The following is a 27,503-nucleotide window of genomic DNA, read 5'->3' as shown; positions in this document are numbered from 1 at the left end:
AGAGATAGAGGGAGTGAGAGAGAGAGAATGTGTCTGTTCCCCATGGAGAATAATATGTAGCAGTGAACTAGAAAGCTTTTAACTAGCCTCGAAGGGGTGGAGAGGCTTTTCTTGTTCAGAATTTCTATTGAATTCCAGTAAAGAGCAAACCTTAAAACCTGTCTTGAACTTCTTGGAAGTGGAAGAAATGTGTTCTTTCAAGAAAATATGAGACACGGTGGTTTATGAAACAAATGTGAAAAAAACTTCAGCACAGGTATTAAGTAGGGCCCCACTCATACAGCTGGTTACGTTCCAGACCCCTGCGTAAAAGCAAAACCCGCCTAAAAGCGGAACTCCGTCAATAAAATAGTGCCCAAAAAACACCGCAAAAGCAGAACAAGTGCCGTATGAGTGGGGCCTTACTCTAATTGAAAGCCGCCATATTAGCAGAATGCCGAAAAGCAGGGCCCTACTGTACCTTGCTAGAGCTGTCAAGTCTCATTGTTCAGTTTATTTACACATGAACCAATGAAACCTTACACCAGTGTTTCTCAACCGGTGTGCCTCCAGATGTCGTTGGATCACAATCCCCATCTTTCCTGACCATTGGCAATGCTGGCTGAGGCTGATGGGAGTTGTGGTCCAACAACATCTGGAGGCACACTGGTTGGGAAGCACTGCCTTACACCCTCAACAAGGACATATTTGAGCCGAAGCTTCTTTTTATTTATTTGAACCTTTTCTTTCATGATGCAGTTTTTGAAAAATCTATTGTGTTGCACAACTTCTTGAAGGAATGTGTGTCTTCCTCTCACAATTTTTTGATGGAAATCTTCAAGGAGAATCTTTAAAGTGGTTGATTTTTTCTGTCATTCGATATAAATTTTGAAGAAAAATAATTAGAAATAAGAGGTTTCTATTCCCCCCCACTTCATCTAGATAAAATATCTCTAGGTCACTACTGCTTTGATTATCTACTAAGGCTGCAATCCCATACACACTTACCTGGGAGTAAGCCCTATTAAACCCAATAGAGCTTACTTCTGAATAGACATGTACCGGATTGCAGCCATGTACTGGATTACTATCTTCACTTTCCAGAAGTACAAACAATACATATCATGGATTTCAGTGATACCACCCCCTCTGCATGACATTCTGCTTTCCTATTGTGATTTCAAGCCTGGTGAGAAAAGGAAGTCAAGATAATCACACCTAAACCTGTCACTATCAACTACTGTGGAATATTAGCATCATGGCCAAGAAGGATGAGAAAAACAATAATCCAGATGACAAAATGGGTTCCTTCATAAACCTTGCCAATGACAGAATAAATTTTAAAAGGCAGTGAAAATCTAATTTCATAGCAGAATGAAAATCACAACAGGAAGGAATTATACCGATTAAATTACAGTGTTCAGTGTTCACTAGCCCGTTAAAAAGTAGTACTAATTGCTTCTTACCTCCACACCAAGATTGAGGAGGTGTTTCACCACACTGATCTGCCCATTGGATGCAGCAGCATGAAGTGGAGTGTAACCCTTCTTATCCTTGCATGTCACCTCAGCACCATGACTGATCAGCAATGCAACAACTTCCAAGTGGCCTTAGAAAGGAAAAATGGTGCATTACTTATATATCCCTGTAGTGCAAATATCGTTAGTGTCTTGTTGCCAGAATCTTATTTTGAGTTCAGAATCATTTACTTTTCACAAAGAAGTTCATGCCAAACGTGTTATTAAAAGCCTCCCAGACAATTGTTTAACTACCCACCCCGCTGCTCAACAGTCTCCCTTCCTGAGCTAGCCGGGGTGGTCTCAGGGTTGATGTTGGAGTCCCCTCAGCTTGTGGTGCTGGGGGACTTCAACATCCATGTCGAGGCCACCCTGTCGGGAGTGGCTCAGTACTTCATGGCCTCCATGACAACCATGGGTCTGTCCCAGGTAGTATCCGGCCCTACCCATGTCGCTGGCCACACCCTGGACCTTGTTTTCTGTGTGGAGGGGGCTGATGGTGATCTTGGTGTGGAGGAACTCTTGGTGGTTTCATTGTCATGGACAGATCACTACCTGGTGGGGTTTAGACTCACTGGGACTCGGAGCCTCTGCAGGGGTGGGGGACCGATTAGGATGGTCCGCCCCAGGAGGCTGAAGGATCCAGATGGTTTCCTGATGGCTCTTGGGGATTTTCCTGTCACCTCGGCAGGCGATTCTGTCGAAGCTCTGGTCGACCTGTGGAATGGGGAAATGGCCAGGGCGGTGGACACGATCGCTCCTGAGCGCCCCCTCTCACGAAGCAGAGCCAAACCAGCTCGTTGGTTTACCAAGGAGCTGGTGGTGATGAAACGTGTGAGACGGAGACTAGAGCGACACTGGCGGAAGACTCGGAGCGAGTCTGACCGAACACGGGCTAGAGCTGCTGTAAAGGTCTACTCCATGGCAATGTGGGCAGCAAAGAAATCTTTCTTTTCTGCCACCATTGCATCTGCAAGGAGCCGGCCAGCGGAGCTGTTTCGAGTGGTCAGAGGTCTTTTACATCCCGGCCCTCGTGAGGGCAATATGGACCACTCAACAGCCCGCTGCCAAGAGTTTGCACGGCACTTTGCAGATAAAATAGCTCAGATTCGTTCCGACTTAGAAGTTATAATTGATACAGTTCCAGGGGATGTAACTTTGGCCTCTGTCTGTCCTGTAATGATGGATTCATTTCAATCTGTTCGACCCGAGGACGTGGACAAGATTCTTGGAGAGACGAGGGCCACCACATGTCTGCTTGACCCTTGCTCTTCCTGGCTTACAAGAAGTGCCAGAGAGGGTCTGGCTGAGTGGGTACAGAGAGTGGTTAATGCCTCCTTATGTCAAGGCAGAATGTCAAGTTGCCTAAAGGAGGCCTCTGTTAAAAAAGCCCTCCATGGACCTCTCTATAATGGATAATTACTGGCCAGTGTCCAACATTCCATTTTTGGGGAAGGTAATAGAGCGTGTGGTGGCCTCCCAGCTTCAGGGATTCTTGGAGGAAACAGAGTATCTAGATCCATTTCAGTCTGGTTTCAGGCCTGGTTATGGGACGGAGACAGCTTTGGTCGCCTTGGTGGATGACCTACACGGAGAGATGGACAGGGGGAGTATGTCCCTGTTGGTTCTCCTGGACCTCTCAGCGGCTTTTGATACCATCGACCATGGTATTCTTCTGGGTCGCTTTTCGGGGATGGGACTCGGGGGCACTGTTCTGCAGTGGCTCCGTTCCTTCCTGGATGGACGAACCCAGAAGGTGGTGCTGGGGGATTCCTGTTTGACCCCTTGGCCGCTCGCCTGAGGGGTCCCTCAGGGTTCAGTTTTGTCCCCTATGCTATTTAACATCTACATGAAACCGCTGGGAGCAGTTGTCCGGGGGGTTGGGGTTGGGTGCCATCAATATGCTGATGACACCCAACTCTATTTCTCCTTCCCACCTACTTCCAAGGAAGCTGTCTTGGTTTTCAACCAGTGCCTGGCATCAGTGGTGGACTGGATAGGGGCAAACAAATTGAAGCTTAATCCAGATAAGACAGAGGCGCTCCTGGTCAGTCGTTGGGCGAATCAGGGAACAGGGATACAGCTGGTACTGGATGGGGTTACACTCCCCCTGAAGACACAGGTTCGCAGTTTGGGTGTGCTCCTGGACTCAGCTTTAAACCTGGTCTCCCAGGTTTCTGCGGTGGCCAGGAGCGCTTTTGCACAGTTGAGACTAGTGCCCCAACTGTGCCCGTTCCTTGAACCGTCGGACTTGGCCATGGTGACACATGCCTTAGGTACATCCTGTTTAGATTACTGTAACGCGCTCTACGTGGGGCTGCCTCTGAAGACTGTTCGGAAACTCCAGCTGGTTCAACGTGCTGCTGCCAGATTGTTAACTGGGGTAGGTTACAGGGACCATACTACCCCCCTGTTAAAAAAGCTCCACTGGCTGCCAGTCTGTTTCTGAACACAATTTAAAGTGCTGGTGATGACCTATAAAGCCCTATACGGCTTAGGTCCAGGCTATTTATCAGACCGTATCTCCCTGTATGAACCTGCCCGGGCCTTGAGATCTTCAGGAGAGGCCCTTCTTCTCAGTACCCACCTCCTCTCAAGTACGATTGGTGGGGACGCGGGATAGGGCCTTCTCGGTGGCGGCCCCTAGGCTGTGGAATGCTCTTCCTAGGCATATAAGAATGACCCCCTCCTAAGACTTTCCTATTCCAACAAGCTTTCGGTACTGATGGTTGCTAAAGTTGGGACTGCTGGGAACTGCACTACTAATGCCGAATTTCACTATTTTTAAATTGGTTTTGATTCCTTTTTATCTAGCAGTATGATTGGTTTTAATATTGGATGTAGTTTATTTCATTTTAATGTAGATTCTGTATGTTTTAATTATATGTGCTTTTATCTGGAAGCCGTCGCGAGTTCCAATATTGTTAGGATGGCGGGATATAAATAAAGAATAACTAACTAACTAACTAACAAACATTACTCATGGGTTGGTGCCTCACAAAGAGGCACAGATGAACTGACATTGGTCTTATGTGGCCTACCACTTAAAAAACACACGCTAGAATTCCAGTAGTCCACCACTGTGATCTTAAAATTTACAAAGCACGGATCTCTTAACAATGAAATTATAAGAAGCTAGCAGCTTCCTACCTGACATTGTTCAGATGTTGCAAGAAACCAAAAACTCAGTGCAGTTTTGAAATCAGTGGTTAAAATCAGTGTAGTTTTAAAAGGTTCAGTCCACCATCTTAATTCAAAATGGCATCCAATTGTATTGAAACAGACAGAAACCTGTTCCTTGATATCAGGAACCATCATGCAAAATTTGGTTACAATCTCTGAAGAGGTGTCCAAAGGCAGAATGAACAGAAAAACAACTTTCCAAAATATATAGTATATATAACTAATTTTGATCGTTAGTACATATCCCTGCTTAAAATCTTTGCTTGAAGTTACCTTACTGATCTGATCAAGATTCCCCAATGCAGCAAAATGCAAAAATCTGCTGATACTAGTCTATCAGAAATTGTGTAGGGGTACACCATGGACTGTAATCTACATTCTACCCAGTCTTGCAATGGGAAATTTCAGTGCCTTGCTATAGGGGAAAAGGTATTGAATAAACACACTTTACTTTCTCTGAAGAGCTAGCCCTACCATTAGGAAGAATGAGGCAATTGCCTCGGAGAGCTGATTATGGGTGTCATGAATGAGCAGCAAATTCTTAGTTGTTAAATTTATCCTTATTGCATTTTTACTGCCAGGGAGCGGGGCAGAGACCCTTGTGGTTTTTTTTGCCTTAGATGCCAAAATATCTTCACTGGCATTGGGTACTATGTTCCTTTAATTGGCGGGTGGGGGTGGATTTGTTGCAAAATGACTTTGGCAAGCCCTGCTAAAACAGAGAGAGAGAGAGAGAGAGAGAGAGAGAGAGAGAGAGAGAGAGAGAGAGAGAGAGTCCATCTGTCTGTCTGTCTGTCTGTCTGTCTGTCTGTCTGTCTAGGCACAGAAAAAATCAGTCACAGATGTTGTGCCATAACAATCCATGAACCAGATCTAAATTCCCCAGTCTTTTCCTCTTCCCCCTGTTTATTTTGTAAATATTCTTTTCTTAATTTTTCCATTATCCAAGGGACCAGTGAGAAAAATCAGCATGACAACATTAGCAGGCTCCAAAAATTGTATGTTATTAATATCATCTATTGAACTAGCTGCATGAATCACATCAATCAAGACAAAGCCACTTTTGTAGCCATCTTTCTTGCAACGGCTTTGTCTAAAGGTACTTTTGACAAGAATAACAGGGAGAACCCTAAACCAATAAAGAAAGGAGTGCAAAACCAACATGTTTCAAAGAATTAAAACAAGGCGTCATATGAATGAATATTTTAAAAAATCTAATTGGGTTCTGTCTTTGACTTTGCTTCATTTTTAATGCAATTCACATTCAAGAATTATTTCATTTAGACAAAGAAACATTCACAGCTGGTTATAGTTAACTGTGTCTTTTTGGTTTCAGCCTCTCCTCAAGTAACATACAACACAGAGCTATCCCAATAATGAGGCTTTTCTTTTGCATGAAAAAATGTCTTATTTACGAAAAACGTAGGGCTCAGTCAATCAAAACACCCTCATGGTTCCCAAATATTCCTAGCAAAATAGTTGGATCGTTTTGCTAATAATAGTAAGGTTGGCAGCATATCACCTTAACAGTGAAACTGTGAGGGAATGTTCTGAATGCATAGCTGGGAAAGTAAAGATTTCAAAAAGGACTATGAGTGACTCTTATTTGTTTTGCTAAATTTCACAATGCACAGATGTGGTCTTTTTTTTTCTTGCTTTCTTTATTAACTATGCTTATTGTGTGTGTGTGTACTGCCTTCAAGTCAATTCCGACTTATGGCGACCCTATGAATAGAGTTTTCATGAGGCTGAGAGGCAGTGACTGGCCCAAGGTCACCCAGTGAGCTTCATGGCTGTGTGGGGATTCGAACCTTGGTCTCCCAGGTCGTAGTCCAACACCTTAACCACTGCACCACACTGGCTCTCAACTATGCTTATTAACTACTGTTAATTGCGGTTAACACTTAAAGGTTGGTTACCGATTGAGTTTCCCAACATTCTAAAATTAGAAACATTCAAACGATGAAGATGATTTGGAATTCATGGTGGGGTTTCTTTCAGAGTGAGAGTCACTCCTGTGTTTGCACGCACTGGCGTAAGTACAAAACATCAACCTGGTCACTGGTCTTGTTCCCACTGAGCTGGAAAACATAGGTACCTTTTCTCTGGAATATCCCAGCATTAATGGGAAAATGATCATGCTCTTTACCAGCACCTATTCCCATGATCCATGCAGGAGAGCAAGGGCCAACACTGGCTGGAGTACTTAGGCAATTAAGGTTGTCCCTGTACTGCAGTCCACTAGCACTGAGTGCAGCTAACCCAGACACTGAGCGCACTGTCTTTTAACATGTGAAATGGTGACACGTATGGCTGTTGCACTGATAAACGTGTGAAACTGAATTAAGAGAATTATTAAATCATCTCTGAAGGTCTGCCAACGAGTGAAGGCACAGCTAACCCTGGTAATAAATACAGGCTTCTCACCAAAAGAAAAGAAAAAAGAAGCAACCCATTGACAAGTTTCACCTCCTCTATCCATAACATATAGGGAAATGTGAGATGACATCACCATGTTATGTGTTTTCACCACCATCCCCAAGCAGCAACTAACAGAACCGAGCAGAGGCAGTGAAATGCAAACATAGTTACATGGTGACATCATGTAACTTTATGGTCAAAGGAGGGAGAACTGTTTTTGTGGCAAATCCACATTTGTCATTGCATCTAGTTCCACCCTCATCTATAATCTGTATATGCCCAGATTACACAGACATGGAAATGACTTGCATTTGCGTAACCTGTTATTTCTGACCAAGCCCAAAACTGAGCACTGATAAAACCAACTATTTATTTAATTATTAACATTAAATATCAAACTTGCTAAACACCAACATATGAGGTAGTTCACACAACATGGACACACATTGTTCAGTCATAACTTGATTACTCTCCATGGCCCTCAGCTAAATGTCTCAATTGAAAGGTATTGTGAAAAGAACCATCTTGCCCTCAGCGAGTTTCTTCTTAAACAAACATTTTTTCATTTTATTGTAACTTTTTAAAAAATTCTACACTTACTGCTGTAATAATCTTATGTAAATTGGTTTGTGATGTCCATCTAAAAAGTGGTATATAAATGCCTTAATATAAATAAGTAAATAGTGTGCTTGAGCTGACATTAAATATGAAAAATTGATTTGTGTTGATTAATCTATGAGGACTCATACAGTCAACAAATGATGAATGTGCATGAATGATCTGTCCGTAACCCTGCTCCCACATTCAAATGCCATTGTACAGTGGCTGGAGAATCAGACTGGCTTCCGAATGGAGCCATCCAAGTCAGATGGTGGCCTTAGAAAAGTAATCTTTGTCCATAACATAGAGCTGTATTAAGAAATAAACAAGAACAACAGAAGAAACAAAAAGCACACGAGATGGGCTTATTATGTTTAAGAAAGAAGGGGTGTTTTTTTTTTAGCACAACTGCATGAAAGCTCTGCTGACAGCTGCACAGCAGTGGGCACCACCATCTTCCCTTTCATGCTAGGGATTTTCCCTGAAGGAAAGGAATCCGTATTTTCCAGCTATTTTGGTAGTGTATAGATGGTACAAATTCTTAACAGCTTTCAGTCTGCATTTTCTTAAATGCCTATCAAAGGTTTCCACTGCCTCCTCCAATGCCAACCGTATTATCTGCATATTTGACAGCGAGTTAAAAAAACAACCTCTTACCCATGTATGCTGCCCAGTGCAAAGCTCTTCGGTCCTTTTTGTCAAAGGCATTAATGTTTGCCCCTTTAGCCAAAAGCAGGTTCACCATCTGAAGCAAGCAAATAAAGGAACGTCAAAAAAGCAAAGATCAATTGTTTTGGACCACGTGGGAATTCATTTAACAAAGACTGCTATGACACAGAAGCACTTCTGATGTAATACTTCATGGAGAAAGAGCTGTGGAATATATGGCAGCTCTCATGGCAATGTATCTATAATGTACGCATTATTACATATTATTATATCGATGTTTATGTATGAAAATTTTAGAGCATCCAATCAATCTTAGAGGCTTAAAATACCTTGTAGAGAAGTACATCTCTCTCAACTGTACTAATTTTCTTTTGAAAAGAAGTGTTGCTTGTAAACAATCACTATAAGCCTCACCCTTTCAAAAGTGTTGCATTTAGAAGTTCTAGAGCAGGGGTTTCCAAACTTTCCCCCCCATGGTCCACCTGAAAATTGCTGATGGTCTTGGTGGACTACTTAATGTTTTTCTGCCTGTTGTAGCAATTGTAATGTGCTATGTTAGATGCTCTATGATTTTTAATTGTATTTTGAAAGTTTGTAATTATTGCTTCTTTTATTTTTTTATATTGCATTTCACTGCGTTACAATTTGAATTCCATAGAATTCAAATCGTAGCAGAATAAAATACAATAAGAGAAATAAATTCCATAGAAATAAAATACAATATAAGAAATAAAATCCATAGAAATCCACAGAATTCAAATTGGAATACAATAGAAGAAATAAAAGCAGCAATAAATATACAATTAAAAACCAATATGAACATTTAATGAGGACATGCCATGAGCATCTGAATGAAGCTCATAGACCACTGGTGGTTTACAGACCACAGTTTGGGAATCCTTGTTCTAGAGGAAGATTTTGATATTCCACTGAGAATGTCTATAATTGCCTTGTCAAGAACAACACAATTTATCCCTGGCCAGTTATGACTAAGGAAAGCAGATGTGTTATCTCCTGCAACAAAGTTACCCTTAATCCATTATATAGGGACTGATATGATATGCTGGCCCTGAGCCACTGCTTACACCAAGTATAGCAACTAAGAGAAATGCATGCCCCCTCCAATTGACAAGGATAAGGTCCCAAGTTATAACTGCCACACTATCAAGCCACTCACTTCAACATGGCCATTCAGAGCTGCATGGTGCAACGCAGTCCGACCCCCTCTGTCAGAGACATTGACACTACTCAGAAGTGGAATGATCACTTCGGCACACTTCACGGCTTTATTTGCAGCTGCTACATGCAAGGGTGTCTGCCAGTTCTTGTCCCGGGCGTTGACATCAGCTGAATGTTTAATCAATACTTGCACTGCTTCCTACAAAGATGGCACAGTTAAATCTTGCAAGCAACCATTTATTATCAATACAGATTATACTTATAAATCTTGCGTGTTTATCCTGCATGGAGGGCAAGTTACTCATCTACTATAAAGAAAATGAATAGCAAAGAGACATTCAATCATGTACCAAAATAATTTAAAAAATGTATATTGAGGTGGTTCAGACCCTTTCCTGAGAATTTTAATTAACTTGGTTGAAGTGTCTAGATTAAACAAATCAGTCACCTTGGGATAGGGGTTGGAACTGTTGACAAACTACTTTTAGATAAATTCAAATTTATATATGGCTTAAATTTCAAAATTGTTTATTCAGAATTACATCCTACTGATAATGGAACTTTCCTGGGCAGTAGGTTTAGGATTGTATCTTTCAGCAAATTTAAACAGACTATACAGTATATAGACTACAGAGTAGTAAACGTATGTCATGTCTTATATTGAATATTATGTACTTTGGTAGTTTGTACATAGTGGTGGAAATATTTAGCATTTGCAGGGGAAAACTACCTTATGAACAGTTTTCTGCTTAAAGATAGCCTATACAGGTTTATTTACAATAAAGGCCTGCTTGTTTGAGAGAGAGAGAGAGAGAGAGAGAGAGAGAGAGAGAGAGCAATTTAATTAAAGATGAACTCTAACCCTTCTTCATGACCTTCAATCATGTTGTACCATTGCCAACCATCACTTGTCCCTATCCCTGACACACCATCACAATTTTAACAAATAATCATAACCATAAACCAAATGCTGAAAAACTCATAAAGGCTTTGAACATCTTAACATTTCCTAAGACAGCAATGTACAGAGAACCTTATTTTCTGGCAAGCTCAGTTCCTGCTAATATATGATCTTGCAAAATACAAGCAGAGACTTGGTTGGATCCATACTTTGCACCTGCTGATATAAGGCTGGGAAGGAACTTTTGCTGATTCTCTGTTCCCCTTGCATCCTCTGAAAATCAGCTACTCGGGGTTAGGGAACCCTCAGGAATAGTAGGGGAGGGGCATAAATAAAAGTCACCTTTTTCCTACTTTGCTGGATCAAGCACCTTTAATTTCTGGAAAGAGCTCTCCCCTTCACTGACAGCTAGGAATGGCCAAATATGTCAAATTTGGTTTCTCGAAGTTTCTCATTTTTCTAATGTTAAGTTCAGAATTCTCCACATTTCCACAACAGTTTGGAGATTTTTTAAAAAGTCCTTATGAAAATTCATCAGCATTTTAGGATGAATTTCTCCTAACATATACATTTTTGCAAAATAATTTTCCCTAATATAATGTGCTTTATATGTTATTTATGCTAATATTTGCATTTGTATGCACACTTTACCCTAGATATGTATTTTTATACACACTGTTTGGCTGGAGAACTTGCAAACTTCAGATAAGTGCAAATTTCAAAGGATGGCTGTGTTTTGGTTTGTGTAATATTTCAAAAAGTGAAAATTAAGTAAGTTTGTCTTTAAATGCCTTATTTGTTTGTTTCTGATCATCTGGTTTGTTAACAGGACAGTCACTAGTGAAAGTTTTAGGCTATAGACTGAGCTATCATTATTTTTTCACTTTAGCTATCTACTGATTGCACCTCAGCCAGCAATGCTGATGAACAGCATTTTGCAAGGTTTCTTGGACTTACCAATAAAACAATTATTTTAATGTTTTTAAAAACTGTTCATGTGACACAGGGATATAAGGGCTGGTCAGGATACTTGCAAATGCAATCCTAAGAAACAGATAGCTCTCAAAGCAGTAACATGGAAACCTGACCCATTGGGTAAAGGGTTCTGTTGATTTCTAGATATCATTTGTTGGTTCAGCAAAAATGTAACCAAAGATGGTATTAACATTAATGCAGACAAAGAACGCCTCGTGTAGACGCAAGTGCTACATGTTTTATATATCAATATGGATGTACAAGCTGCTTTTTAAAAAATCATTTTTCCATTCATATCTGTTATAAGGACCCTCCTCATCAGTTTTGTCTTCCAATTGTTCCACTTACATTGATTTCATTATACATTCATTTCCATTGTTTGTTTTGTAAGTTTTCCTTTTCGTTTTTACTTTCTACTTCTGCTACCATTAATGGAGGCTGCCATTCCCCCCCCCCTCCAATGGCCTGGATGTTATGTCATTCCAAGGCAGTTCAAGAAGACGACTTCACTAGCAGCCATTTCATCCCAGAATATTCTACACTGATGAAATGTGCATGGCATTCTGGAAGAATAAGATGGAATGTACATAGCATTCTGATGGTTGCCAAGGAAAGCCACACTGACATAAAAAACAGATATGAATCTCAACTCCCAAAAGATACATATGCGCAAGGAAAATAAATGCTCAAGGAAAATAAAACATGTGATGTGGCACCACTGCAATGTGCATTTTCCTTCTCCCACAAATAAATGGTGATAAAATGGAATGTAGGTATCAAAATCTCATGTCACATCATGCAGTATACCTTACTAAATATTACTGGGCAGAGCAGAAATAAATGTGGGGCCACTGGTAGCAACACATAACACTAACAATTATTTCTAGCCTGAGGTAATATCATATCAGGTCATGTTCTATCTCAAGTGATCATCTGTAGTCAACAATAGGCCCCCTTCATGCATTAATCATGTAAAAGGACTCCACGCAATTCAAGAGGCGGTGGGACTGCACCTCTGGCCTTGCCCCTAAGGGAGCATGGCTTACTCATCCCATGCCCCCAATTGCATAAGGCTTTCATCCTGCAGATACCAGCACCCAATGCATGGATTTGGGGGGACAGGCCCTGGGAGCTGTGCAACTTCATGGGTGGGGACAACAGCACTGCCCCCTCAAAGAGACTGAGAAATGTATGTGTATACATGTACTGTTATGCAGGAAAAATAAATAAATATGCACACAATGTGAATTCCACACCACTATTTTAGTGTTTTAGTGCAAAAGGTTACACTTCAGAATTCAGAATATATTAAAGGGAGTACAAATCCATCTAGTCGGCCAGACTCTCCTATTAAATAAAAATCACCAGCTCTCGCATATGAAACACACCCAGTAGGTTGCAAATCTAGATTATAAAGATCATAGTTTTACCTCTTTGTTTTTTTGTAGCTTGATGTTTAACCTTTGCTATTAATGTGGGTAGGTTCTCCCTCTCTCCCCACCCTTAAACCCAACTTTCATTTCTTTCTAATCATTTGTATTCTGTTAAAGATTTCTTTCAGTGGACTTTTGTTAGAAGCCAGCAGCTGGGAAGCTTCAGTAGTAACCTAACAGTCCTAGAATTCAGAAATAAGCTCCAAGGATTCTGGCCTCCAGGTTTGGCAAGTGCCTGCGTTACTGCAGAGGCAATTCCAACCATCTCTGGAGAAAAGCCAGTTTGCAACTTTTTTAAAAAGGGAGACTCCCTCAGCAGCCAATTCACTGGCAGACATTGTGTTGTCTCAGTGTGTGGGTGATGAAAACACAAACAAAAATGGCAGCTTAGAATGAGATGACGGCATCCTTGAAAATTAAGGATTAATTAAGGCCACATATGCAACTTACATTTAAAGCACTATGACACCATTTTAAACAGTCATGGCTTCCCCCAAAGACTCCTGGGTACAGTAGTTTGTAAAGGGTACTGCTAGGAGACCTTTATTCCCCCCCACAAAGCTACAAGAGAGTCAGTTGGTGTAGTGGTTAAGGTGTTGGACTACAACCTGGGAGACCAGGGTTTGAATCCCCACACAGCTCACTGGGTGACCTTGGGCCAGTCACTCCCTCTCTGCCTCAGAGGAAGGCAATGGTAAACCCCCTCTGAATACCGCTTACCATGAAAACCCTAGTCATAGGGTTGCCATAAGTCGGAATTGACTTGAAGGCAGTCCATTTCATTTTCACAAAGCTACAATTACCAGGGTAGTTAATCACTCAATCCCTCTTCCCAGAGACTCTGGCATGATAAGAGGTATTGTTGTTGATGATGTGCACATGCATCCTAGTATAATCTTTCTCCAATAGGGTTTGCAGGACTTTGCAGTGCTTCCAAAACCAGTTTGTTGAAACATAACTGTGGATAAATGAAAGGTGTGTGTAGAAGAATAGTTCTATCATACCACTGTCTGGAAAACTGCTGCCTGCCTTCAGCCTAACTGTGCACAGGACCATAGCCTAAGCCGGCAGATCGCTATGGAATGTCCCATTTATGTCAAGGTTATTCCAGTGTCTTATTATCTACTGTGTTCTGCTTTCTACTACGCTACAAATCAAGTGTCACATTAAGGAAGATTCTCTGCCAAGATGTTGGAAGGCAGTGGCTAACTATTTCTGCTTCAGTTAAAAATAAAATTTGCTTTCAGCAAAACCTACACTTTTCCTTCCTACAGTTTTTGATTCTGGATGTCTTACTGGCAGTGGATATAAAAAAAGATGGTACTTGGTAAGTAATTGGTGATCAGTGGGCATCCTGAAGATCCATCTTTCTTAAATGCTACCGTTGAAATTTTAAGAATAAGCTCATGGTCTGAGGCCTTCATTAGAGCTAATAAATTAACCAGATAGAAGCAGACAAAGAAATAATATCTTCTTCTGCTACTGAACCAGTTGAGATTTGGGATACTCTACCATTGTCTCCCTGCCATGTGCAAAGGAATTCATTGTTCCCTGTGTTGGGTGGTTTATTTGTTTGTTTAGAGCAATTGCCTGGGGCCTTAATCTCTGGACAAGACTCATCAAGCGAGGGCCGTGCCCTCCAAAAGGTGGCAGCGGCCAACAACATCTACAGTAACTCAGGTTCCCCAGCCCCTTCTTTAAACCATACTCAGTTGTCCATTAGCAGTTACAGAACTTTCATCACAGCTACAAACAACTTTGCTAAGCACAAACTTGCCATGTTTTGATTCCCTTCTCCTAATACAATCAGACATATTTGCTTACCATCTCTACCCTCAATATTGATCTTTCATAAGAATTGTCTGCTCTACTCACTGTCCATGGCAGAATGTATAAGAATGTATTACCCTTCTAATACAATTAAAGAGCAGCATTTATACATCAAGACCTTACTCATCCATCCTGAAGAGCAATTTCAGCTACCCATGTTTACTAAAAATGGCTCTATGGAGCCATGTTTGGCGGGATACAAATAAATACAGCATCAGTTTTTTGCATCTGATTTACGCAAGCCACAAATTGTTGTCTTTTTGGCCCAATCTAGTTGCAGATGGGGTGAACAGAAAGACAAAGTATACAATGCAATCAATAACCAGCCTTGCCAACAAAATTGAGGAATACTGTGTCACATGTTTCCAGTTAAATATTAAAAGATGAATGCAGAGAAATGTCTCATTCGGATAGCCCTAGCCATTACATGACTGGTATGAGACTTGCACCACCAGCACAACACAAAGCAGAAAACAGCTCACTACCAACAGATTGTGGCTTGCAAACATCTTGATAAGCTTTTTTTTTTTTTTTTTTAGCAGTCCAGGGCAGGCAGCAAAACAGGAAATGTAGAGTCCTTAGCAGGCCTCAAAACATAGCTGGTGGGCTGTGTTTGGCCTGGCTGACATAGATCAACTTAAGACAGACAAACATGATTGCCAGGCCATACAATCTCAGACGGGGTCCATACTCTTTGATCCTCTTCTCCCCACAGATTCTGAGGGTATTTCTGGTTCCATGGTTATTAAATAAAATAAATATGCATGGCTGCTCCTTTTTTCAAGTTCCATAACTTGTAACTTTACTACCTGATGAATGTTTAAATTGGGTTACAGCCTGCAACTTATTTCTGAAACACAGATATGAGTTGTGGGGTCACAACTGTCTAGAAATGATTTTGTTTTACTTTGCCAATGCAATATATGAAACAGGTGCAGCACAATGCCTTGGATATATCACTCACTTCACTCCTCGAAGCAACTGCTCGGTGGAGAGGGGTCAGCCACATGTTGTCCTTTGCATTGACACGGGCCCCTGCAAATTAAAAGGGAAACATCTTCAAAATCATCTTCAATAAAATATGTAACTGGTAATAATTCCACTGAAGACACATAGCTCAAGATGCAAAGTACACCATGCAATGCAGAATTGCACTCCAGACTTTGCAGCTTAATATTTTACATTTGTATCCACAGGGTTGTTAGCAAGGCTAATTTGCCCTCAGTGGATTCTCTGTAGGAAATTTGGAGAGCTGAGGAGATGAACAAATTGGATTTGAATCATGAAAACTTAAATTGATTTTTGGAGGGAGGAAAAGTGCATGCAACTGAAAGCAAGTGTTCCTCATATTTTAAAAGTCCATGTGTGTGTGTGTGTGTGTGTGTGTGTGTGGTTTTTTGGCAATGGTTGTGTAGGTGTAATCAGTACATGAATTTAAAAACCTATGTGGTATGGCTTAAATAAGAGTTGTGGAGTCAATCTTGTCTCAGAATCATACTTGGCCCTCTTACATGGAAGCTCTCCTATTGTCCATAGTTGTGCAGATAATTGATATACTGTACTTTTCCAGAGCTTTGAAAAGTTACTTTTTTGAACTACAGCTCCCATCAGCCCCAGCCAGCATGGCCACTGGATTGGGCTGATGGGAGTTCTAGTTCAAAAAAGTAACTTTTCCAAGCTCTGCTTTTAGCAAAGAGACAGTGGCACTCTGAGCTTGTGTTGTTGGAATAGGCAAATGTTGCATGTTCCCTTTAAGGGATATTTGGGGAATATCCCATGTACCTGTTTTATCATGATGTAACTTCCTAATGGGTGGGGTTACTTACCTGAATTCCTCCTCCTTTGTCCTGGGGGATTTTTGAATATTCTCCTTTGCTGATCTATCTACCTTTGAGAGAGGCCGCATGGCACAGGTGCTCTCTCTGAGAGCATCAATACTAAACCACTAAAATGAACTGAGACTCCTATTTTCTTTCTTCTAAGCTAGAGCCTACGTTCCTAACATATGAGGTCGTAAGTAAACATTCTTTTCTTTTACCTAAAAGATTGTGTCTGTTGTTGTTTATATAGAGAAAGGTGGGGCTGGTTTATTCTCATTCTGCTGCTTGTATTTTTTATATCTCTGCTAAGAAATAGGACCAACCAAATTAGTTCCTATTTCTCTCTGGTATTTTTATAATACTGAACATGTGTAATGGCACACTTTCCTAAGTGCTGTACAAATCCTATTGTAATGAAAACAGCAAGGTAAAAAAAATTCAGCCCTACCAAGTCAAAATGTTACCAGCCACCACTGCTCCTATACCTCTATGTACTTTGTCTGGCCACCCACACCAGCACAAATTATTTCAAAATCATCCCATCATGCCAGCCCCTCTTGACTCTAGCTTTGACAATGGATGGTGCAGCCTCCAGACCAGTACCTGAAGCCAGGTGGCTGAGCAATAGCAAAGTGTGCAAACGACAATGAAGAAATAAATATTTCAATTCCCAACTCTTTACATCACTTGATTAGGTTTCAGGCTAACACTTTCAGAGGCTGACCACATCCCCGTTCTACCACTCCCACATAAAAATGCATGTCTAACTTTAAAAAAAGAAGCTAGCCACCAGCAAAACTATCCTCTTCCCCCAACCCGTCAGAAAAAATAAAACTCACAGAATGGTAGGGCTTATTTTAAGTATTTTTACTGCCCAGGGCAGTTTAGTAAAATTGTTTGTATAAACACCATGCATTTCTCTTCACCAGAGCCAATTTGGACTGGGTTTTGTTGTGATTTTTTAAATAAGTATTTAAATAAGAGAGGGAAGAAGTTATGCTTATCTCCAAACCACAATGAGTTGATCAGTGGTTTTCAAACTTCATGGATCACATGAAAATTGCTAAGGGTCTTGGATGGACTGCTTAATTATTTTTCTGCCTGTTGTAACAATTGTAAGGCACTAGATGCTGTATGGTTTTTTGTATTACAACTTGTATTACAACAAGATTTCAAATTGTAATACAAGGTTTTCAGCATAAGGGCTGAACCAATTTCCTTCTGTTAAAAAAAAAAGATTCCTGATTTTTTTCTCCTCACCACCATTTTCTCTCATTCTAGGAAACCAATTCACAATATAAAAATGCCCTTTTCTCTTTTTAAGCAATTTAGCGGAAAGAACCATTTCATCTCTCTTTTTCTCTCCTTCTTCTTTCTTCCTCTCCCTGACTTTTTGGCTCCGAACCCTCTCTCCAAATTGCTTCCTCTCGCTGGCTTTCAGGCTTCTAAACTTCTCTCTACCCCTTTCAAGTCACTGCCTGGTCCATCCCGGAGCAGCCACTGCTGCTCCTGTTCTTTATAGACATGATGTGGACCACCTGAATTCAGCTCTTGGACCATAGGTGAGCCATGGAGCCAATGGTGGCTAGTGCCCATTGGGACTGGTGCGGCAGCAGGCAGGAAGCCCAAACAGTAGGTGGAGCTAGAACCAATGACAGGCAGAGCCAACTAATGTTAGTTTCATTGCCATCTTCCTCCCTGATGAGTTCTACAAGGGCAACACTGAAATTAAGGAGGAGGAAGATGCTGACAGCCACTGGTTGTAAGTATGAAGGCAGACAGGTGGGGGCTGGCTAAGGACAGACTCAGGTTGGTGGGGCAGCGTCCCATTCACCGAAATGCACCAGCCTCCACTGTGAGGACCACAGTTTGGGAACCCCTGGTGTGAACTGAACAGCATGCCATTTTCTCTGAATGGGAATTGGAAGGATAGACTTAAAATATGGCCAGGGCATTCGCTCACTGATCAGTGGGAGAGGCCCTCGGCAAGGGGGAGGTGGCAATCAGAAGACCGTTTAGCCTTGGTAATTGCTGATCTTCTGACAATATAGAAAAGACAACCAGCATGAACTACAACAGTAAAGTGACCGCACTACTGAAATAAGCCACTGTGCTATCAGTTTTATCACATTCTGGTTTCCACATCCTCTTCCTTTGCATGTTTTGCAAGGTGCTGTTTACACAACAGAGAGGAATGATCTGCAGGTTTAACTGACATGTAAAGTAGTTATTATAACTCATAAAGAATTCAGCCAAACAAAACAAGAAACATTCCAGTTCTTTATCATCTTTTTAAAAAACCTAAGTCCCTTAACTCTTATATTAGGATTTGCAGCCTCATAGATCATGACCCTTTGTGCTCATCTACATGGAAGCATTTCTTCATAGCAAATACATTGTATTTACCTTTATTATAGATTTGTACTGTCCGCAGTTCCTACTCAAAGTTAGCTGCCAATCCCAGATGTTAGTCTTGCTGCTTCCTTGTGGCCCCGCCCTCTAATTATAATTTCAACTCCCTCTGGTTGCTAGGTGACCAAGCATGCTCAGTCTGTTCTACCATCTGCAATAGGTTCCTTTAAAAAAAACCCCGAAGTATGAATATCTGTGTTTTCCATGCCTATGGCTGGTAGGATACAGCTGAAATACAAATCTTTGTTTGAGCAGTGTTACACTTTTGTGCACAAGTTAGGGGGGGAAGAAAATAAAGGCACCGTTTGTAGCAACATAAAAAAGGCCAGCAGAATGGAGGAGAGTAGCCGGAAGTTGCTTGTCAGCCCACAGGAAACAAAATGAAATACAGGAGGAGGAGATACTGGGTGTGGATAGTGGGTGTCTGCAATCACTAGAGAAACAGTGAAGACTTTTTTTCCTCCACTTTTTGTATTATCAGCGGATTGGGTTAGTACGGAGTTACAGGGGGAAAACTGTGTGATAGCTTCTGTTTGCCAGTAACATCATGTGAACCATGCAAATTTAAAGGAGATGTGAGTAGCACCAAATGCACAGTAAACCACCATGTAGATGAGCCCCCTGTTACAAGCACTGTCCCTAGACCACAAGAGTTGGTCACTACTATCAGCAAGTGTCAGGGCTGTGCTGTGAGCAGCAGTCTGGCGTGAGACAGGAACCAGGAGTCAGGAGGACTGAAGAGCAGTCAGGATCAGAGGGCAAACTATAAACCAGGAATCTAGACCAAAGTGCAAGACTAGAAATACAAAACATGCCACTGGTCACTTATTCATTTATTTAATTGTATTTATGTACCACCTTTCCTCCAAGGAGCTCAAAATGGTGGACATGGCTCTTCCCCTCTCAATTTCATTCTCACAATAATCCTGTGAGGTAGGTTAGGCTGAGATACAGTGATTGACCCAAGGTCACCCAGTGAGCTTTATGGCCAAGTGGGGATTCGAACCCTGATCTCCCAAGTAATAGTCCAACACTCTAACCGCTACACCACACTGGGTCCCATTTCAACAAAGTTCCACAGAGACAGGAAGCCCTCTTATACTCCTTCTTGCCCAAGAGGCGCCAATGGCCAGTCTGAGTAGAGTCAGTCCAGAAGGTTCTTCACTGAGAAGCTATAGTGACACACCTCACCGTACAGGGCAGTGGTCAGCAGTTCCTGACAGCAGGAGAAGGAGGACCTACTCTCCTGATGCCTCCTGCCATGCTTCTTTTTTTAGAATTTTATTTACATATAATTAACAAAATAAACATAATGAGTACTGGGAAGGCACATTTATTTATTTTATGTCCTGCCCTTCCTCCCAGTAGGAGCCCAGGGAGGCAAACAAAAGCACTAAAAACATCATAAAAACAGACTTTAAAATACATTAAAATAAAACATTTAAAAAAATATTTTTAGAAGCTTTAAAAGCATCTTTTTAAAAAAAAGAAAAAAAGAAAAGATTTAAAAACATATTAAAAAGCAATTCCAACACAGACACAGATTGGGATAAGGTCTCAATTTAAAAGGCTTGTTGAAAGAGGAAAGTCTTCAGTAGCCGCCAAAAAGATAGCACAGATAAGCCTGCCTAATATTCAAAGGGAGGGAATTCTACAGAGTAGGTGCCGCCACACTAAAGGTTCATTTCCTATGTTGTGCAGAACGAACCTCCTGATAAGATGGTATCTGCAGGAGGCCCTCACCTGCACAGCTCAGTGATCGACTGGGTATATAAGGGGTAAGATGGTCTTTCAGGTATCCTGGTCCCAAGCTGTATAGGGCTTTGTAAACCGAAACTAGAACCTTGAACCTAGCCCGGTAGCTAATAGGTAGCCAGTGCAATTCTTGGGTGACAATTTCGCTATACCCTGCCGCAGTGAGCAGTCTCACTGCTGCATTTTGCACAGCTGCAGCTTCCAAACTAACCTCAAGGGTAGCTCCACATAGAGCGCATTACAGTAATCCAGCCTGGAGGTTACCAGTGCATGGACAACAGTAGTCAGGTTATCCCGGTCCACAAATGGATGCAGCTGTCTTACCATCCGAAGCTGGTAAAAGGCAGTCCTAGCCACTGAGGTCACCTGGGCCTCTACTGACAAAGATGGATCTAGGAGCACCCCAGACTACAGACTTGTTCTTTCAGAGGGAGTACAATCCCATCCAAAGCAGGCAATGGACCAATTATCCAAATTTAAGAACCACCAACTCACAGCATCTCCATCTTGCTAGGATTCACACTCAGTTTATTGGCCCTCATCCAGCCCACCACAGAGTACAGGCAGCACTCCAGGGCTTGCACGACCTCTCCCAATTCAGATGTTACAGAGAAAAAGAGCTGGGTATCATCAGTGTACTGCTTCATATAGATGTTAAATAGCATGGGGGACAAGATAAGTACCCTGTGGCACCCCACAGCACAACTGCCAGGGAGACGAAAAACAATCACCCAATGCTATTCTCTGAAAACGACCTTAGAGATAGGATCAGAACCACTGTCAAACAGTGCCTCCAATACTCATCACTCCAAGTTGGCCCAGAAGGATACCATGGTCAATGGTATCAAAAGCCACTGAGAGATCAAGTAAGAATAACAAAGTCACACTCCCCCTGTCCTTCTCCCAATAAAGGTCATCCATCAGGGCGACCAAGGCCAATTTAGTTCCATAACCAGGCCTGAACCCAGATTGGAATGGGTCAAGATAATCTGTTTCATCCATGAGTACTTGCAATTGCTGTGCCGCAATCCTCTCAATCACCTTCCCTAGGAAAAGGGCATTTGCGACCAGTCAGCAGTTGTCGCAAACCAATGGATCCAGGGTGGGCTTTTTCAGAAGTGGTTGGATCACTGCCTCTTTCAGGGCAGCTGGAACCACTCCCTCCCACAACGATGTGTTGACCACACCCTGGATCCACTTGGTCAAACCCCCTCAGCAAGCTTTAATAAGCCAAAAAGGGCAAGGATCAAGAGGACACGTTGCTGGCCGCATCATCACAAGCACCTTGTCTACGTCATCAGGCCGCATCAATTGAAACTGTTCCCAAGAAGTTGCAGCAGACATTGCACTGGACACCTCACTGGGGACTACAGTAGATGTGAATGGGGCATCAAGATTGCTACGGAGGTTAGCAATTTACCCTCAAAGTGCCTTGCAAACAATTCACAGTGGGCCTCCAAAGGATCTAAAACTCCATTTCCTAGAATTGATGTCAACAGAGTGGGCTTTCTTCACTGCCCTCACTGCCGCACAGCAGGCAAGGCTATGATGTTTTACTCGTGCCCAATCAGCCTCACAGCACATCTTTCGCCACTTGTGTTCTAGCCGTCGTCCAGCCTGTTTCATTGCCTTTAGCTCACTGGTGTACCAAGGTGCAAACCGGGCTCCACAATGCCGGAGAGGGTGCTCAGGGGCAACTATGTCAACAGCCGAATGCACCTCGCTGTTTCACAGTGTGACAAGGGCTTCAACAGGGTCACCTGTTCTATCTACTGGGAACTCCCCTAGGACATTTAGGAATCTTGTGGATTCCATTAGTCTCTAGGGGTGGATCATCTTAATCTGTCCACCCCCCCTGCAGGGAAAGATGAGAGCCATAAGTCTAAACTTCACCAGGAAGTGCTCTGACCATAGCAATGGGGTGACATCTACCCCTCCTATCTCCAGACCACCCCTTCCTCCATTTGGAGCAAAAACCAAGTTGAGGATGTGCCCTGGCCTATGCGTCGGGCTGGTGACAACTTGGGACAGACTCATGGTCATCATGGAGGCCATGACATCCCGAGCCAGAACACTAGAGGCAGCCTCAGCATGGACATTGAAATCACTATCGTTCTGGGATCCTCCAATACCACAGCCAAGATGGCCTCCACCAACTCGGTCAGAGAAGCTGTCAGGCAGCAGGAAGGACGATACACCAGCCGCATCCCTAGTTTCCTGTCTCTTTGGCCCAACACCAGGTGCAGGCCCTCACAGCCAGCTCCCAGACAGAGTGGTTTCCTGGTGACAGAAATGGAAGTTCTGCAGACCACAGAAACTCCTCCCCCTCATCCCTGCAGCCTGTGCTGGTGTTGCACCAAGTATCCAGGTGGGCAACGCTGGGTCAGATCAAATCCTCCCAGCTCACAATCAATGAGTAAAAGGAGGAAAAGAATTATGCACATTGTGCTGTCTGCTGTCCTGACAGCACTGCCTGAGGCTGAAGGCCGGCTCTACACTGCAGAGTAGGGACACCACTAGTCATAGCCCTGGTAATCTTTATGGAAGCCAAAGGCAGCACTATTACAAGAGGCCAGCACTGAGCAGCAGGCTGCACACGTCTCAGATTCTCCCTCTTGCAGCCTTAAAGGGCCCACCCTTCTTTAAGGCTAGAAGACACTCAATATGCAAAAACCAGAACCAGAAGAAGTGAGCTTCATAGCCAAGTGTCAGCTCTACACTGCATCAGCAGTGTCAGGGGGGGGCTGGAAATTCCTGGGTCTTTGGCAGGGAAGGAAAGTCCTTAGCCAGCAGTCGAGTTGTAAATCTGCCAGGCCTATCCGAAGCGTACTTGCCGAGTCAGAAGTCCAGAAGCGAGGTCGGTGGAGGTCCGGGATCCATTGCCAAGGAGGTCAGTCAAAGAGATGCTGCAGGGAAACTAGGTCTACACAAAGCCACGCCTGACGTTGCAGTCAGCAACAAGCTGCAGCCAAGGTGTGCCTTATAAAGAGCAAGGTTGACAGCAGGTGTGAGTCCTCAGCGTTTGGGCCTGAAGGAGACAGGCCTGCCTCTCTTCTGCCTGACCTTCTGCTGTCTCCGTTCTGCAGGTGAGGGGGGAGTATCCTGTTCACTGTCTGTGTCTGGCTGCAGGGCCTCTGCTGTCCCTGGGGTGCTCTGCAGCTGAGGGGCAGAAGGAGCTGGATTCTCAGGAGGCTCCTCCGTGTCTCCTGCTGCTCCTGGGTCTGCTGCTGTTACTCCCGAGTCGTCCTCATCTGAGGAGTCCTCTGACGGGGCCATGACACCAAGCAGGAATTGAACCTTGGTCTCCCAGGTCGCAGTCTGCCATTCAGCTCCAGCCATCAAGGACAATAGTCAGGGAGGATGGGAGCTGTAGTCCGGCAACATCTTGAGGACACCAGATTGGGGAAAGCTGCCCTAAACAAACAACCTGACCTTACTGTTCTAATGATAACACTGCTACATACACACATTTTTAAAAAATTAGCCTTGCCAAGTGCTATAACATGCTATGTTGGAAGAAGATACTGTCGTGCCAATCGGTTCACAGGGCTAAAAGAAGTAGAACAGTCTATCAAGTGCTGCTTAATCATTTGGAGATATGCCTGCAAAATGACTGGCACACAGTGATTGTGAAGAAGCTTGTGCAATTTGCAGCATTCAAACCACTGGCAGTGCTCCTGTCCTGTCTGCCAAGAAACACCCTGGAGTCTGTCTTCCCACCCAAAACTATAGACACTTGCCCATTCTTCCAAGTGACAGTGGCACTACATGGTCAAAAGTTTGCAGCTCTCAACAACTCTATCACTACTGTAGCTGCAACCAAGATCCACTTTTGATGCTTATGAACGTAAGAAAGGTGAATGTCTGAGGTTGACTAGCAACCAAAGGACAAGGTCCTGAATTCAAAGTTAGGAGGGCAGGTAAAAGAATAAGGCCTGTGTTCAGGGCATGCTGAAGCCTGCTTTAACTGGCGGTATGGCTATGTACCATCACTGGGTGATGCCCAAAAAAAGCATAATATATTGTTTTGCTAGCAAGTTCCCAAATGCAGAAAATGGAAAAATATTCTGCATTCTTTTCGGCTTATCCACCAATTAATAGAATAAAATTTCTTGCTGTAATTATGTTTAATGTGTATCATACCTTTAAAAGGTTTTTTTAAATGTATTTACACATAGATACAACACTGTCACAACAAAATGGTTTCTTTCCCAATTTTCTCATATAAAATGGAAAGGATCAGAAATTAAAAATGAACATATGAAGCTGCATTTTACTAAGCCAAATCACTGTTCCATCTAGATCACCGTTGACTGGCATCAGTTCTCCATGTCTTTGCCCAACACTTTATCATCTGAGATCCTTTTAAATGGAATTGTCAAGCACTGAACCGGAGATCTCCTATATAGAAAGCATGCCCTCTAACACTTAGCTGTACATAAATATAGATAGAACTTAAACCCCCCACCCTGCCCCTCCATCAGTTCACTCTTAACTAGACAGTGGAAGACCCTCAGACAGCATAGCCATAGTGACTTCAGTTTCACAGTGCTGTTTCTACACATCTGGCTGCAGGTCTTGTACTTTACCCCTAAATAATTTCTGTTTTAATAGTAACCTAGAGGCCCATTTCTGATATGTCTCAATGCACAGGACATATGCTTTATTCATCAGATGCTGTGTTTATTTGTGCTGCTACCAGTTCATGTGCCACACAAGTCTAACTATGAACATATTTCACTGAATGTGTCTCCTGAGCCTTGCATGAAATTCAATGGGCCAATTCTTTTTGCAGTGCCTAGTCCTGCCGACAATATTGCTATTCGTTGTAAATCTTTCCTGCGCTCCTTTAAATTCAAAAGCAAAAGATGCAGAGTGTTATGCTGCCTGCCATTCACATTGGCCACGTTCATTTGATTCAACCTTTGTGAAGCATTGTCAAAAATTTAAACCTTTGTAAAGAAAGATTTCACTGCAAGTTTGATAGAGGTGGTGTTCACATCACATCTAGCAAGTCGCTACGGTAAATAAATTTACAAGTGATATAACTTGGTGCTCTTCCAAGGGGTATGAGCAGCAATGTGGTGCATGACAACGAATACTTCAGAGGTTTAAAAGTGGAAAAGCAGCCAGAAAACATACACAAAATACATAGTATTGATCACAGCCCTATTTTACACAAGACCTGTGTCTTATCTCTTGTTCACAAAAGAGGTGAATCATTCAAGCTCCAACTCCACCTACGGCTCTGCAGAGAACCAAGAGGACACAGGTGCTAGTAAAAAAATCTGAATTTATTTTCAGAAGTATGCTTAAAATAATCGTGTTCATTTCTATCCCTTAGGCTTTCAAAAGCATATCTAAATAAAGACATGAAGGCATCTTATTTAATTATCAAAGATATTGGGCAAACACAATCTACACATGTTGCAAGTACAATTATCCCATTTTAAAGCCATTCAGTGGCTGCCCCCAGGCTTTGAAACTCCCTTCCAAGGGAGGCAAGAATGGCCCCCTCCCTACTGTCCTTTCGTTGGCAGGTAAAGACCTTTTTATTCCGACAGGACTTTGGAATAGAAGATGTTTAAGGATAGCTTTAAGAGGTGTGCGGTATTGTTTTACTGCCTTAATTGCACTATTTTTAAACTGGTTTTTGAATCATGTTAAGTGTATGTTTAAATGTTTTAGTGTTGTATATAGTTTAATTCAATTTTAAATGCAGGTTTTTGTATGTTTTTATTATATGTATTCGTTTTTATTTGTAAGCCGCCCTGAGTTCCAGTTCTGGAAAAAGGACGGGGTAATAACAACAACAACAACAACAATAATAATAATAATAATAAAGCTCCACTGTTTTTCTTTTTCAAAAGAAATGAAGGCAGTTAATTATCCAAGATATTGGGCAAACATAATCCCCACATATTGTAAGTACACTTATCTAATTTTTTTTAAGATCCACTGCGCAACAGCCTCACGCACTTGACTGCACTAGAGTTTTGAAATGGAAAAAAAAATCAAGATCCTTTTCATCTCTTCAAAAAGGTTAAAATGAACTTGTGGGGGTGGCAGCATTGCTGCAACAGGCTCTGCCTCCTTTAGAATGCATGTAGAGAGTATGTGTGCAGAGAGAATTCTCTCCATTGGACTGGAAACTCTACGGAAGTCAGGAGTGACATGTTTCGCTTTTAATGTCTGAAAAGTGTCCTGTGAAAAGTGTTGCTGAGAGTCTCTTGGAAGTTAACTTGGTAGGGAGTCCGAGGGCCAATTCATGCACTACCTTCTGCTGTCTGTTTCCTCTCATGCAAGCAAATGAGCACTCACAGATTTCAGCTGCAGCAGCAGCAGCTTTGATTGATTAGCTTCACTGTGGTGTTGAATGAACGCAGTTGTTATGCCTGACATCCACAAGTTTCCCACTCACATTGCACTGCTCATGCCTGTACGTCACTTCTATGAAAAAAATAGTAACAAAAAAGTTTAAGTCACAAGTGAAGAACCTGTGTGGCCTTCTAAATGTTGATGAGACTCCAACTCCCCTCAGCCCCAGCCAGCATGGCCAATGATCAGGAATGATAGATAGATAGTTTTTATTACGACCATATGGTCAGCAAGGAAACATTATAAAACAACATATTTTAACAACAACATAATCCAATAATATTGGGTACAAAGTTTAGTAGATTATACATATACATATGTTGTAATAAAGATAAAATAGATAAAAGTATTATATAAGTATATAACAAAAAAAATTTAAAATTTAGTACAGATTACAATTTGTCGTTCATTATGTCTTCAAAGTTAAAATCCCACTAAGCTTGGTCTGGGA

The 27,503-nt window shown here is 42.2% G+C and overlaps 1 protein-coding gene across 12 annotated transcripts in view; it reads right to left on the bottom strand.

Annotated features, from left to right (window-relative positions):
• ANKRD44 (ankyrin repeat domain 44) overlaps nt 1–27,503 on the bottom strand; it is a 250,881-nt gene that overhangs the window by 89,199 nt on the left and 134,179 nt on the right. For all 12 annotated transcript variants that reach the window (XM_061608156.1, XM_061608145.1, XM_061608153.1 and 9 more), the window contains exons 4-7: nt 15,652–15,722; nt 9,547–9,747; nt 8,358–8,445; nt 1,446–1,588 (exon numbers count right to left, since the gene is read on the bottom strand). In XM_061608156.1, coding sequence (XP_061464140.1) covers nt 1,446–1,588; nt 8,358–8,445; nt 9,547–9,747; nt 15,652–15,722 — 503 coding nt within the window. The remainder of the gene's footprint in view (nt 1–1,445; nt 1,589–8,357; nt 8,446–9,546; nt 9,748–15,651; nt 15,723–27,503) is intronic.

This window comes from Rhineura floridana, chromosome 2 (genome assembly GCF_030035675.1).
Source record: "Rhineura floridana isolate rRhiFlo1 chromosome 2, rRhiFlo1.hap2, whole genome shotgun sequence".
NCBI lineage: Eukaryota > Metazoa > Chordata > Lepidosauria > Squamata > Rhineuridae > Rhineura > Rhineura floridana.
This window is presented reverse-complemented; position numbering and strand designations above follow the sequence as displayed.